Below are 16,198 nucleotides of genomic sequence, written 5' to 3'. Positions count from 1 at the left end.
AACAGCAGACGAGTTGTCGGCATTAACTGGGATTTTGGAATATTCAGAATCCACCCGTGCTGTTTTAGCACTTCCTGAGACAGTGCTAATCCCATCTCTAGCTGTTCTCTGGACCTCGCCCTTATTAGGAGATCGTCCAAGTATGGGATAATTAATACGCCTTTTCTTCGAAGAAGAATCATCATCTCGGCCATTACCTTTGTAAAGATCCGAGGTGCCGTGGACAATCCGAACGGCAGCGTCTGAAACTGATAGTGACAGTTTTGTACAACGAACCTGAGGTACCCCTGGTGTGAGGGGTAAATTGGAACGTGGAGATACGCATCCTTGATGTCCAAGGATACCATAAAGTCCCCCTCTTCCAGGTTCGCTATCACTGCTCTGAGTGACTCCATTTTGAACTTGAACTTCTTTATGTACAGGTTCAAGGACTTCAGATTTAGAATAGGCCTTACCGAGCCATCCGGCTTCGGTACCACAAAAAGAGTGGAATAATACCCCTTCCCTTGTTGCAGAAGAGGTACCTTGACTATCACCTGCTGAGAGTACAGCTTGTGAATGGCTTCCAACACCGTCTCCCTTTCGGAGGGGGACGTTGGTAAAGCAGACTTCAGGAAACGGCGAGGTGGATCTGTCTCTAATTCCAACCTGTATCCCTGAGATATTATCTGCAGGATCCAGGGATCTACTTGCGAGTGAGCCCACTGCGCGCTGTAATTTTTGAGACGACCCCCCACGGTCCCCGAGTCCGCTTGAGAAGCCCCAGCGTCATGCTGAGGCTTTTGTAGAAGCCGGGGAGGGCTTCTGATCCTGGGAAGGAGCTGCGTGTTGCTGTCTCTTCCCTCGACCTTTGCCTCGTGGCAGATATGAATAGCCCTTTGCTCTCTTATTTTTAAAGGAACGAAAGGGCTGCGGTTGAAAAGTCGGTGCCTTTTTCTGTTGGGGAGTGACTTGAGGTAGAAAGGTGGATTTCCCGGCTGTAGCCGTGGCCACCAAATCTGATAGACCGACTCCAAATAACTCCTCCCCTTTATACGGCAAAACTTCCATATGCCGTTTTGAATCCGCATCGCCTGTCCACTGTCGCGTCCATAAAGCTCTTCTGGCCGAAATGGACATAGCACTTACCCGTGATGCCAGTGTGCATATATCCCTCTGTGCATCACGCATATAAAGAAATGCATCCTTTATTTGTTCTAACGACAGTAAAATATTGTCCCTGTCCAGGGTATCAATATTTTCAATCAGGGATTCTGACCAAACTACCCCCGCACTGCCCATCCAGGCAGTCGCTACAGCTGGTCGTAGTATAACACCTGCATGTGTGTATATACTTTTTTGGATATTTTCCATCCTCCTATCTGATGGATCTTTAAGTGCGGCCGTCTCAGGAGAGGGTAACGCCACTTGTTTAGATAAGCGTGTTAGCGCCTTGTCCACCCTAGGAGGTGTTTCCCAGCGCTCCCTAACCTCTGGCGGGAAAGGGTATAATGCCAATAATTTCTTTGAAATTATCAGCTTTTTATCAGGGGCAACCCACGCTTCATTACACACGTCATTTAGTTCTTCTGATTCAGGAAAAACTATAGGTAGTTTTTTCATACCCCACATAATACCCTGTTTAGTGGTACCTGTAGTATCAGCTAAATGTAACGCCTCCTTCATTGCCAAAATCATATAACGTGTGGCCCTACTGGAAAATACGGTTGATTCGTCACCGTCACCACTGGAGTCATCGCCTGTGTCTGGGTCTGTGTCGACCGACTGAGGCAAAGGGCGTTTCACAGCCCCTGACGGTGTTTGAGTCGCCTGGACAGGCACTAATTGATTGTCCGGCCGTCTCATGTCGTCAAACGACTGCTTTAGCGTGTTGACACTATCCCGTAGTTCCATAAATAAAGGCATCCATTCTGGTGTCGACTCCCTAGGGGGTGACATCCTCATATTTGGCAATTGCTCCGCCTCCACACCAATATCGTCCTCATACATGTCGACACACACGTACCGACACACAGCAGACACACAGGGAATGCTCCTAACGAAGACAGGACCCACTAGCCCTTTGGGGAGACAGAGGGAGAGTTTGCCAGCACACACCAAAAGCGCTATATATATATCAGGGATAGCCTTATAATAAGTGCTCCCTTATAGCTGCTTTGTTATATCAAAATATCGCCATAAATGTGCCCCCCCCTCTCTGTTTTACCCTGTTTCTGTAGTGCAGTGCAGGGGAGAGACTTGGGAGCCGTCCTGACCAGCGGAGCTGTGAGAGGAAATGGCGCCGTGTGCTGAGGAGATAGGCCCCGCCCCTTTTCCGGCGGGCTCGTCTCCCGCTATTTAGAAAAATTAGGCAGGGGTTAAATATCTCCATATAGCCTCTAGGGCTATATGTGAGGTATTTTTAGCCTTTATAGGTACTCATTTGCCTCCCAGGGCGCCCCCCTCCCAGCGCCCTGCACCCTCAGTGACTGCCGTGTGAAGTGTGCTGAGAGGAAAATGGCGCACAGCTGCAGTGCTGTGCGCTACCTTTAGAAGACTGCAGGAGTCTTCAGCCGCCGATTCTGGACCTCTTCTGATTTCAGCATCTGCAAGGGGGCCGGCGGCGTGGCTCCGGTGACCATCCAGGCTGTACCTGTGATCGTCCCTCTGGAGCTTGATGTCCAGTAGCCAAGAAACCAATCCATCCTGCACGCAGGTGAGTTGACTCCTTCTCCCCTCAGTCCCTCGCTGCAGTGATCCTGTTGCCAGCAGGAATCACTGTAAAATAAAAAACCTAGCTAAACTTTCTCTAAGCAGCTCTTTAGGAGAGCCACCTAGATTGCACCCTTCTCGGCCGGGCACAAAAATCTAACTGGAGTCTGGAGGAGGGTCATAGGGGGAGGAGCCAGTGCACACCACCTGATCGGAAAAAGCTTTACTTTTTGTGCCCTGTCTCCTGCGGAGCCGCTATTCCCCATGGTCCTTTCAGGAACCCCAGCATCCACTAGGACGATAGAGAAAATTAATTATGAGTCACAGGTGGCTGTATAACATGTCGCTATTTGCGTAGGTACCTTCTGAGTGTGCCTACAAATAGGTTTTTCCACCAAAGTGCACCATTAATGAGCAAAATACCCAGTGGTACAAAACTAATTCTTCTGGGTGTTTTACCTTTTACCTTTGTTTTAGTTGTGTCTCTCACATTCATATCAAAGCATTATGTACGTATAGTATTTTACACAAGTCTTGGGCTTTATGAACGCCTAGTAATTGGAACGGTTACCTATGGGGTTTTTTGTATAATGATTATGATTACGTGTCATTTTTTCTTTTGTTTTATGCTGGACTCATATGCCTATGTCTTGCAAAGTTGTATACAGTGTTTTTACTTAAAAAAATGAAAATAAAATAAGAATTTACTTACCGATAATTCTATTTCTCGGAGTCCGTAGTGGATGCTGGGGTTCCTGAAAGGACCATGGGGAATAGCGGCTCCGCAGGAGACAGGGCACAAAAGTAAAGCTTTCCGATCAGGTGGTGTGCACTGGCTCCTCCCCCTATGACCCTCCTCCAAGCCAGTTAGGTACTGTGCCCGGACGAGCGTACACAATAAGGGAGGAATTTTGAATCCCGGGTAAGACTCATACCAGCCACACCAATCACACCGTACAACTTGTGATCAAAACCAGTTAACAGTATGATAACAGAGGAGCCTCTGAAAGATGGCTTCCTAACAATAACCCGAATTAGTTAACAATAACTATGTACAATTATTGCAGATAATCCGCACTTGGGATGGGCGCCCAGCATCCACTACGGACTCCGAGAAATAGAATTATCGGTAAGTAAATTCTTATTTTCTCTATCGTCCTAGTGGATGCTGGGGTTCCTGAAAGGACCATGGGGATTATACCAAAGCTCCCAAACGGGCGGGAGAGTGCGGATGACTCTGCAGCACCGAATGAGAGAACTCCAGGTCCTCCTTAGCCAGAGTATCAAATTTGTAAAATTTTACAAACGTGTTCTCCCCTGACCACGTAGCTGCTCGGCAAAGTTGTAATGCCGAGACCCCTCGGGCAGCCGCCCAAGATGAGCCCACCTTCCTTGTGGAGTGGGCCTTTACAGATTTAGGCTGTGGCAGGCCTGCCACAGAATGTGCAAGTTGGATTGTGCTACAGATCCAACGAGCAATCGTCTGCTTAGACGCAGGAGCACCCATCTTGTTGGGTGCATACAATATAAACAACGAGTCAGATTTTCTGACTCCAGCTGTCCTTGCAATATATATTTTTAATGCTCTGACAACGTCCAGTAACTTGGAGTCCTCCAAGTCACTTGTAGCCGCAGGCACTACAATAGGCTGGTTCAGATGAAATGCTGACACCACCTTAGGGAGAAAATGCGGACGAGTCCGCAGTTCTGCCCTGTCCGAATGGAAAATCAGATATGGGCTTTTGTAAGATAAAGCTGCCAGTTCTGACACTCTCCTGGCCGAAGCCAGGGCTAGTAACATGGTCACTTTCCATGTGAGATATTTTAAATCCACCTTTTTTAGTGGTTCAAACCAATGAGATTTTAGAAATTCCAAAACCACATTGAGATCCCACGGTGCCACTGGAGGCACCACAGGAGGCTGTATATGCAGCACTCCCTTAACAAAAGTCTGGACTTCAGGAACTGAAGCCAATTCTTTTTGAAAGAAAATCGACAGGGCCGAAATTTGAACCTTAATAGATCCCAATTTGAGACCCATAGACAATCCTGATTGCAGGAAATGTAGGAATCGACCCAGTTGAAATTCCTCCGTCGGAGCACTCCGATCCTCGCACCACGCAACATATCTTCGCCAAATGCGGTGATAGTGTTGCACGGTTACTTCCTTCCTTGCTTTAATCAAAGTAGGAATGACTTCTTCCGGCATGCCTTTTTCCTTTAGGATCCGGCGTTCAACCGCCATGCCGTCAAACGCAGCCGCGGTAAGTCTTGAAACAGACAGGGACCCTGCTGAAGCAAGTCCCTCCTTAGAGGTAGAGGCCACGGATCTTCCGTGATCATCTCTTGAAGTTCCGGGTACCAAGTCCTTCTTGGCCAATCCGGAACCACTAGTATCGTTCTTACGCCTCTTTGCCGTATAATTCTCAATACTTTTGGTATGAGAGGCAGAGGAGGAAACACATACACCGACTGGTACACCCAAGGCGTTACCAGCGCGTCCACAGCTATTGCCTGCGGATCTCTTGACCTGGCGCAATACCTGTCCAGTTTTTTGTTGAGGCGAGACGCCATCATGTCCACCATTGGTCTTTCCCAACGGGTTACCAGCATGTGGAAGACTTCCGGATGAAGTCCCCACTCTCCCGGGTGAAGGTCGTGTCTGCTGAGGAAGTCTGCTTCCCAGTTGTCCACTCCCGGGATGAACACTGCTGACAGTGCTATCACATGATTCTCTGCCCAGCGAAGAATCCTTGCAGCTTCTGCCATTGCACTCCTGCTTCTTGTGCCGCCCTGTCTGTTCACATGGGCGACTGCCGTGATGTTGTCCGACTGGATCAACACCGGTTTTCCTTGAAGCAGAGGTTCTGCCTGGCTTAGAGCATTGTAGATTGCTCTTAGTTCCAGAATGTTTATGTGAAGAGACGTTTCCAGGCTCGTCCACACTCCCTGGAAGTTTCTTCCTTGTGTGACTGCTCCCCAGCCTCTCAGGCTGGCGTCCGTGGTCACCAGGATCCAATCCTGTATGCCGAATCTGCGGCCCTCCAATAGATGAGCACTCTGCAACCACCACAGAAGAGATACCCTTGTCCTTGGAGACAGGGTTATCCGCTGGTGCATCTGAAGATGCGACCCTGACCATTTGTCTAACAGATCCCTCTGGAAAATTCGTGCATGGAATCTGCCGAATGGAATTGCTTCGTAAGAAGCCACCATTTTTCCCAGGACTCTTGTGCATTGATGTACAGACACCTTTCCTGGTTTTAGGAGGTTCCTGACAAGCTCGGACAACTCCTTGGCTTTTTCCTCCGGGAGAAAAACCTTTTTCTGAACCGTGTCCAGAATCATCCCTAGGAACAGCAGACGAGTTGTCGGCATTAACTGGGATTTTGGAATATTCAGAATCCAGCCGTGCTGTTTTAGCACTTCTTGAGACAGTGCTAATCCCCTCTCTAGCTGTTCTCTGGACCTTGCCCTTATTAGGAGATCGTCCAAGTATGGGATAATTAATACGCCTTTTCTTCGAAGAAGAATCATCATCTCGGCCATTACCTTTGTAAAGACCCGAGGTGCCGTGGACAATCCGAACGGCAGCGTCTGAAACTGATAGTGACAGTTTTGTACAACGAACCTGAGGTACCCCTGGTGTGAGGGGTAAATTGGAACGTGGAGGTACGCATCCTTGATGTCCAAGGACACCATAAAGTCCCCTTCTTCCAGGTTCGCTATCACTACTCTGAGTGACTCCATTTTGAACTTGAACTTCTTTATGTACAGGTTCAAGGACTTCAGATTTAGAATAGGTCTTACCGAGCCGTCCGGCTTCGGTACCACAAATAGAGTGGAATAATACCCCTTTCCCTGTTGTAGAAGAGGTACCTTGACTATCACCTGCTGAGAGTACAGCTTGTGAATGGCTTCCAAAACCGTCTCCCTTTCGGAGGGGGACGTTGGTAAAGCAGACTTCAGGAAACGGCGAGGCGGATCTGTCTCTAGTTCCAACCTGTACCCCTGAGATATTATCTGCAGGATCCAGGGATCTACCTGCGAGTGAGCCCACTGCGCGCTGAAATGCTTGAGACGACCGCCCACCGCCCCCGAGTCCGCTTGAGAAGCCCCAGCGTCATGCTGAGGCTTTTGTAGAAGCGGGGGAGGGCTTCTGTTCCTGGGAAGGAGCTGCCTGTTGGTGTCTCTTCCCCCTTCCTCTGCCTCGTGGCAGATATGAATATCCCTTTGCTCTCTTGTTTTTAAAGGAACGAAAGGACTGCGGTTGAAAAGTCGGTTCTTTTTCTGTTGGGGAGTAGCTTGAGGTAAAAAGGTGGATTTCCCGGCTGTAGCCGTGGCCACCAAATCTGATAGACCGACTCCAAATAACTCCTCCCCTTTATACGGCAAAACTTCCATATGCCGTTTTGAGTCCGCATCGCCTGACCACTGTCGCGTCCATAAACTTCTTCTGGCCGAAATGGACATAGCACTTACCCGTGATGCCAGTGTGCAGATATCCCTCTGTGCATCACGCATATAAAGAAATGCATCCTTTATTTGCTCTAAAGACAGTAAAACATTGTCCCTATCCAGGGTATCAATATTTTCAATCAGGGACTCTGACCAAACTACTCCAGCACTGCACATCCAGGCTGACGCTATAGCTGGTCGTAGTATAACACCTGTACGTGTGTATATACTTTTTTGGATATTTTCCATCCTCCTATCTGTTGGATCTTTAAGTGCGGCCGTCTCAGGAGAGGGTAACGCCACTTGTTTAGATAAGCGTGTGAGCGCCTTATCCACCCTAGGAGGTGTTTCCCAGCGCGCCCTAACCTCTGACGGGAAAGGGTATAAAGCTAATAACTTCTTTGAAATTAGCATCTTTTTATCGGGGGCAACCCACGCTTCATCACATACATCATTTAGTTCTTCTGATTCAGGAAAAACTATAGGTAGTTTTTTCACACCCCACATAATACCCTGTTTAGTGGTACCAGTAGTATCAGCTAAATGTAACGCCTCCTTCATTGCCAAAATCATATAACGTGTGGCCCTACTGGAAAATACGGTTGATTCGTCACCGTCGCCACTGGAATCAGTGCCTGTGTCTGGGTCTGTGTCGACCGACTGAGGCAAAGGGCGTTTTACAGCCCCTGACGGTGTTTGAGGCGCCTGGACAGGCACTAACTGATTGTCCGGCCCTCTCATGTCGACAAACGACTGCTTTAGCGTGTTGACACTATCCCGTAATTCCATAAATAAAGGCATCCATTCTGGTGTCGACCCCCTAGGAGGTGACATCCCCATATTTGGCAATTGCTCCGCCTCCACACCAATATCGTCCTCATACATGTCGACACACACGTACCGACACACAGCAGACACACAGGGAATGCTCTTAACGAAGACAGGACCCCACTAGCCCTTTGGGGAGACAGAGGGAGAGTTTGCCAGCACACACCAAAAGCGCTATATATGACAGGGATAGCCTTATAATAAGTGCTCCCTGTATAGCTGCTTTTATAATATAATTTTTGCCACTATTTTGCCCCCCCTCTCTTGTTTTACCCTGTTTCTGTAGTGCAGTGCAGCGGAGAGACCTGGGAGCCGTCCTGACCAGCGGAGCTGTGTAAGGAAAATGGCGCTGTGTGCTGAGGAGATAGGCCCCGCCCCTTTTCCGGCGGGCTCGTCTCCCGCTCTTTAGTGTATTCTGGCAGGGGTTAAATATCTCCATATAGCCCCGGAGGCTATATGTGAGGTATTTTTTAGCCAAATAGGTTTTCATTTGCCTCCCAGGGCGCTCCCCTCCCAGCGCCCTGCACCCTCAGTGACTGCCGTGTGAAGTGTGCTGAGAGGAAAATGGCGCACAGCTGCAGTGCTGTGCGCTACCTTTAGAAGACTGAGGAGTCTTCTGCCGCCGATTCTGGACCTCTTCATGTTTCAGCATCTGCAAGGGGGCCGGCGGCGAGGCTCCGGTGACCATCCAGGCTGTACCTGTGATCGTCCCTCTGGAGCTGATGTCCAGTAGCCAAGAAGCCAATCCATCCTGCACGCAGGTGAGTTCACTTCTTCTCCCCTAAGTCCCTCGTTGCAGTGATCCTGTTGCCAGCAGGACTCACTGTAAAATAAAAAACCTAAGCTAAACTTTCTCTAAGCAGCTCTTTAGGAGAGCCACCTAGATTGCACCCTTCTCGGCCGGGCACAAAAATCTAACTGGCTTGGAGGAGGGTCATAGGGGGAGGAGCCAGTGCACACCACCTGATCGGAAAGCTTTACTTTTGTGCCCTGTCTCCTGCGGAGCCGCTATTCCCCATGGTCCTTTCAGGAACCCCAGCATCCACTAGGACGATAGAGAAATACAAGATACAATCCCATAAAATTCAAGTCCTTTTTTTGGAGTGCAAATGGACTATACACCTTTCGCAAAGATAGGGATTTCCCCACAAATGCATCCTCTCCACCCTTTATTTAATTTCAGTATTTTCACTCCACAACAAGAAATCTTGGTTTTGTACTACTTCACAAAGCAAAGGATTACCCGGCCTAACTTCACGCCCCAGACTGTGCAAATTTGTGCTGCACCAGGAAAAGGTGGCCATAGTGATCAGCAAATCTATACGATTTGATGCAAATCTAAGCGCATTTGCACAAAGCAAGTAACCAAAAAAAAAATTGTCATTGCTTACATGACCTCCATCACATTTTTGTTACAAAGACTCGGGTGCAAATTTACACATTGAAGTAAACAGATATATGATTTTTGTTACTGACTGCATTGTAAATATTAGCATTTACATCCATCAGCCATAACATTCAAGGTTAGTACACACTTAGCGATAAAGTAAACAACGTTGCTCATTTTGACCCTTCTTGAGCGACGTTGTTTACTTTATCACTAAGTGTGTATGCCGCCACCAACGAGCGATGCGCGGCCCCGTGGGTCGTTAACAACCTTCGTGTCGGCCGAGCATACAGCACAATTTGGACTCATCGTCCAAAACTGCATGCTCCAGCCATCAGCGGCATGATGTCATTGTGTGATATAATTAGTGATATTGCATAGTGTGTATGGCCGCAGTTGGGCGGCCCGGCCTAGGAGGGGAGACACTAGGTGACGTCGCTCATCAAGCACATCGCCTAGTGTATACCCGGGTGGTAGTCATGTGACCGCCGGTCGGCTGACCGACAGTCACATGACCTCCTCCGTGAGCCCGACGGCTCACTATCCCGATGGTCGGCGTGCCGACCAACAGGGACTATTTCCACTCGTGGGTGTCCACAACACCCATAGAGTGGGAACAGAACCCGTGGCGACCGCAGGTCGCCACCGAGCCCGCAGCGTGGCGAGCGCAGCGAGCCCGCAAGGGGCTTGCTGCACTCGCCCCTCCCCGCCGGGATCCCGGCGTCGGTATGCTGCCGGGATCCCGGCGTCGGTAAGGTGACCGGCGGTCAGGAGACCGCCGGTCACCCGTACTACACCCTGTATACCCACCTTAAGACCTTGTGCTGCAAAAACATCTCTAATCCATCGAGGCATGGACTCCACAAGACCTCTGAAAGTGTCCTGTGGTATCTGGCACCAAGACATTAGCAGCAGATCATGTAAATTGCGAGGTGGGTTCTCCACGGCTCAGACTTGTTTTTCCAGCACAACTCACAGATGCTCGATCTGACTGAGATCTGGGAATTTGCAGGCCAAGTCAACACCTTGAACTCTGTCATGTTCTTCCAACCAGTGATGTGCAGTCAGGGTAGGTAGAGCTTCACCTGTCATACTCATGTTGGGATTGAATGCCGGCGTTTGGGATACCGGCAGTCAGAATACTGATTGCGGCATCCCAATGAACGGAATCCCAACAGGTGAAGGTAAGTATACCTATCTGCCCTCTATCCCTCCCTCCCCGCAGCCTAAACCTAACCGCCACCCCCCTACCCCACCCTGGGGTGGTGCCTAAACCGCCCCCCCCCCCCCCCCCTTCCCGGATGCGGCCTAATCCTAACCCTCCCCGATATAATTTGAATGATTTTTATAGTAAAAAAATTCACCAACAAATCATGTGTGTGTGTAAATCTGGCTCTGACACTAGCCAATGCCTCCCCAGTCACTGACCCTCACTGCACATCACTGCTTCAAACCATTTCTGAACAATGATTGCAGTGTGGCAGGGCACATTGCCCTGCTGAAAGAGGCCACTGTCATCAGGGAATACCATTGCCATAAAAGGGTGTACTTGATTTGCAACAATATTAAGGTAGGTGGTACATGTCAAAGTAACATCCACATAAATGCCAGAACCTAAGGTTTCCCAGCAAAACTTTGCCTAGAGCACCATACTGCCTCCACTGGCTTGCCTTCTTTCCACCATACATCCTGGTCCCAACTCTTATCCAAGTTAACAAAGCTCAAGCACCTGGTTGTCCATGCGATGTAAAACAAAACGTGATTCATCAGATCAGGCCATCTTCTTCTATTGCTCAATTATACAATTCTGACATTCATATGGCCATTTTAGGCCCTTTTGGTGGTGGACTGGGGTCAGCACGGACACTCTGACAGGACTATGGCTGTGCAGCATTAACTTACTGAAAACTTGTGCTACAGTCGCTCTTCTGTGGGATAGGACCAGACAGTCTAACCTTTGCACCCCATCAATTTGACTTGGGTGCTCATGTCTATGATTCATTGGTTTCCTTTCTTGGACCACTTTAGGTAGGTACTAACCTTTGCATACCAGGAACACCTCACAAAACCTGTCATTTTGGAGATGCTCTGACTCAATCTTCTAGTCATCACAATTTGGCCCATATTAAAGTCGATCAAATCCTTACTCTTGCCCTTTTTCCTGCTTCCAGCACATAAACTTCAAGAACAGACTGTTCACTTGCTGTCTATTATATCCCACCCCTTGAGAGGTACCAGTTTATCAAGATAAACAAGGTTATTCACTTCACCTATCAGTGGTTTTAATGTTATGGCTGATCAGTCTCCGAGTCTAATGAACCTATGTATTAGGGTTTTATACTAACATACACCTATTTATGATGCCTGAAAAAAAAAATGTAAATTGCTAAATTTTCCATGTCTGCATAATTTTATTGTGCTACATACTAACAGCTTACAGTAGGAAATTTCACAGAGAACTCCTGAAAAATGGTAATTAGCGCCGCAGACAGCAGACCCATTATTCTCAATGGAGACTACGGTCTGAACACTTATCCCTATGTACCAAGAGGGTAATTCAGAGTTGATCGCAGCTGCAAATTTGTTAGCTAATGGCAAAACCATGTGCACTGCAGGGGGGCAGATATAACATTTGCAGAGAGAGTTAGATTTGGGTGGGTTATTTTGTTTGTGTGCAGGGTAAATACTGGCTGCTTTATTTCTTTACACTGCAATTTAAATTTCAGTTTCAACACACCCCACCCAAATCTAACTCTCTCTGCACATGTTATATCTGCCCCCCTGCACTGCACATGGTTTTGCCCAACTGCTAACAAGTTTGCTGCTGCGATCAACTCTGAATTACAGTAGGCCCCAAATTCCAGAAGACGTAGCTTATCAGAGTTTATTCTGTTCGTTAATGCCATCCTCAGATGATGTAAACCATTTTATGCCTATTTTGTCATTTTCAGATTAGAGGGATTTAACAATCCGACCAGTTCTGACAACGGACTATTTACCAAGCCTTGAAGAGAGATAAAGTGGCGAGAGATAAAGTACCAATCAGCTCCTAACTGCCTTGTTACAGGCTTTGGGGCAGATGTATTAAGCCTGGAGAAGTGATAAAGAAGTGATAAGTGTAAGGTGATAACACACTTCATTACGGGTTTGAAAAATGACAGAAGCTGACTGGTTGGTGCGTTTGACACCTTACTGCTGGATCACTTCTCCAGGCTTAATACATCTGTCCCATTGTTTGAAAAAATATAGTTAGGAGCCAATTGGTTGGTAGTTTCTCTCTCTCTCTCCAGGGCTCAAAGCACTAACCAATCAGCTCCTAACTGGCATTATTCAAATACCGCCTATAACATGTTGGAGCTGATTGGCTTGTAAATGATTGCCCCTTTAAAAAAACATCTGAGTTCATCAAGCATCCCACACTGTCGCTGAACTCGGACTTCATTACACCCCCGCCAAGGCTTAGTAAATACTGGGCCGGCTCTACCAATAGGCAGCTGCCTAGGGCTCCAAGATCTGGGGTGGGGAGGCGGGCATAAGGCTAAAGTTTTGCTTAGGGTCAGATAAACCTGGAACCGGCCCTGAGTAAATAGACTCCACTGAGCGCCGTCAAAAACTTAGACAAGACTTTTGAAAATATGAAAGACTCCACTGATGTGTCCAGAATGTAACTTGTAAGGACAGCGGCTGCGAGAACCGCTGTCCCTGCAAGTTAATTTTAGCAGATAGCCCGGATAATATTGTTAAAATTTGAAGAGTCTGTCACAAGACCAACTGATAATAGCTGCAGCACTGCCACAATTATTAATACATAGGCCCATAAGAGATTTTGCCTCTGACACAACATATACCGCTTTCAGATCGCTATTGCCGGGTCGCACCCGGGAATTGGAAACGGGTCCTTCCTGGGTGCGACCCAGCATTGGACCCAGAGAACTGGCTTCCTGACCAGGCATATTGCCGGGTCGGGTTGTCATTGGCGGCAGCGCTAGGAGATGAGATCATCTCTGCACCGCCTCTCCCTATGCTGTGAACGCGTACCGGGTCGCATCGACACGGGAAACCCGTTCACACTGCACCTGACCCGGTAATAGCCCGGGAATAACCCTTCTTTATTCACGGGTTGAATTACCGGGTCAGACGACCTGAGAATTCAGGAGTGACCCTTTCACACCGCACAGCGACCAGGCAATAAACCTGCTCGATACCGGGTTATTTGTGCAGTGTGAAAGGGGTAATAGAGAGGTTTAATGTCAGGAACTATTTAGTGACAACACTGCTACTCATTCTTATGCAGAACTGTGCAAAAGTGACAAACCATGGGAATAGTGCAGTTCCACCACATACTGACACTTAGAACCTGAAAGCTCAGCATAACTACATAACTTAAAACTAAGACATTGATAAGATCTGTTGTTTATTGTATCCCTATAACTGCTGCATAGTTCCTGTTTTCTGCACCACATTTAACGCTTCTCTAGCATTTCAAAATAGTAACGTTTTGCAATGTGTTGCTAATAGGAGTTAATTCTGAATATGAAGGAAGTGACTGCTGCCAGCAACATGCAGAAGATCTAGTGATTAACCCAAAGAGGGGATGACCCCTTTGGAAATCTCTGCTCACTAATACAGTACATGCACCTGAACCACTGAAAGCTTTAACACTCTGACTTCCACAATGCAGTGTATCCTATAACTGGTTTTAACCTAACAAAGTACAATATTATATTATTATTCTTTCATTTTAAACAAAACTAACACAAGAAAGGTTGTAGTTTCTAACACCTATCTTTATGTGTGGACCAGTGATCTAAAAATGTAAGGAAACTGAAGAGAAGGGTTAAACTTATGCAATTTTAAAGCTTACTGTATACTCTTAGCCATCCTTCCTTTCTGAAACAAGCATCACCTTGCATCACAATACAAATTAACGAGATCCTGTATCACTTGCAATCACATTACCAGCCATAAGTTTTAACCCTAAATGATAGCAATGGAACCTGGATTTAAAGATGTCAAGCAACATGCCATATTGTCATCACCAGAAACCCCAAGAAACCTCAAGTGCTGCAGTATAAAAGAAAAAAAAAAAAAAAAAAAACACAGAGGAGCTTGAAGCTAGCGGTGTCCCAGACCATGCCAAATGCCCCTTACCTCCTCTATACTGCCCACCGCGTTCCTGCAGCTGCTCATCCTGGTGGTAAAGGAGGATGTGGTAGGGGAGCTGTGGTCCTCCAACGTCTCCATTATAAACTCCCCTACACTGATGAGATCAGGCATGGTGCTATCAGGGGTCTGTGATCTGTGCTAGCAGCGGCGCTGTGCTGCGATACAAAGGGCGTGTTACGGGCAGTTTGGTGCTGTCCGTTGTACAGTGTTGTGTGTGCGCCGTGTTCCAGATCGTGCAGTCCGTTTCTACTGCCGGGAGTGCGTAGGATCAGCTATATTACACCCAAGCTGGGCTCTATATGTGCTGCTGAATGTCCAAGCTTTACAAAGTCAAGTATTTTTTTTTAATATTGGTGACTTTGCTATGTCAGCTGTGTGCAGTCCAGTTGTTGTGTATTTGCGGTATATGGATATCAGCTGTATCTTATAGCCTGCTTGCTCTCTTGCTGCAGCTCCTCCGCTCTCACTGTGCAACGAATGAAAGAGGAACTGCGCCGCGCATGCGCGGGTTACACGAGGGGGCTAAGTGATGAGAGTGGGTAGGATCTGAAAAGGAGAGAGGTTTGGTTTGTGAGAGAATAATTGATGGGGGTTGGAAAAGACAGACAGAGAATAGGGATGGATGGTGCAGAGACTTGGGGTTGGTGAAAGGAGGGGACTTTGGGGCGGGGGAGCTTGTAAAAGGGAATAAGGATTAAGGACATAAGTTGTTGTAAACTGCAATCACAAGAGAGCTGAGAGAGGGGTTTCTGGAATCTGGGAGAGCCAGTCGGGTATTGCTGCAGATTTGCAATATGCACTGCCAAGTAAAGGTTAGATAAATGTCTGTTTAAAAAAAAATAAAAAAAAATAGTGTGATAAAAAGGCCAGGTGCTAAGTAAGATAGGGGGTAATTCAGATCTGATGGCCGCTGTGCGTTTTCGAACAGCGGGCGATCAGATCCAAACTGCGCATGCATATGCACCGCACTGTGCTGACGCGTCGCACGGCTGCAAAGGGGATCGCCGGTCAGCGACAGGGTAATGCAAAGGATCCATTTGCACGGGCATTCGCAAGGAGATTGACAGGAAGAGGGCATTTGTGGCCGTCCATTGACCGTTTTCCGGGAGTGTTTGGAAAAACGCAGGCGTGTCCAAGCGTTTGAAGGCAGTGTGTCTGACATTAAATCCGGTTCCGAACAGGGTGATGTGATCGTAGCGGCTGAGTAAGTCTTGGGCTGCGTAGAAGCTGCACAAATCAGTTTGTGCAGCTCTGTTACACTTGCGTACGCACACTTGCACAGCTAAAATACACTCCCCCTGTAGGCAGCGACTATCTGATCGCAGGACTGCAAAAATCGCTGCCCAGTAATCAGATCTGAATTACCCCCATAGAAAAATAGAATTTGATTGCCGATAATAACCACTTGACCATCTATAGTTCCCTTTCTACAGGTACTATATGCACATACACACAAGTAAACTTTATTTTCAAAAATAAATTAAAAAATCTCTTTTAGAAGACTATGTCTGCTTGTGCATATATTCTCAGGTGCAATAATAAATTAATTAAATAAAAAAGATTAGAAATAACTGGTCAATTAAAAAGGTTATAAACATATAGGCTGCTCCCACCTAGTACTCTGAAGTTGTACTAACACAAATTAAGCTAGATCTTTTTTTGAGCATA

At 47.4% G+C, this 16,198-nt stretch overlaps 1 protein-coding gene across 2 annotated transcripts in view; it reads right to left on the bottom strand.

Annotated features, from left to right (window-relative positions):
* Positions 1 to 15,083, bottom strand: part of LOC135055754 (arf-GAP with SH3 domain, ANK repeat and PH domain-containing protein 2-like) — a 317,938-nt gene extending 302,855 nt beyond the window's left edge. For both annotated transcript variants that reach the window (XM_063960173.1, XM_063960175.1), the window contains exon 1: positions 14,516 to 15,083. In XM_063960173.1, the coding sequence (XP_063816243.1) occupies positions 14,516 to 14,641 (126 nt within the window). In that variant the 5' untranslated portion in view covers positions 14,642 to 15,083. The remainder of the gene's footprint in view (positions 1 to 14,515) is intronic.
* Between the last annotated feature and the right edge of the window lie 1,115 nt (positions 15,084 to 16,198).

Source organism: Pseudophryne corroboree, chromosome 3 (assembly GCF_028390025.1).
Source record: "Pseudophryne corroboree isolate aPseCor3 chromosome 3, aPseCor3.hap2, whole genome shotgun sequence".
Lineage (NCBI taxonomy): Eukaryota > Metazoa > Chordata > Amphibia > Anura > Myobatrachidae > Pseudophryne > Pseudophryne corroboree.
The sequence above is the reverse complement of the archived record's forward strand: the minus strand, read 5'-3'. Positions and strand labels throughout refer to the sequence as shown.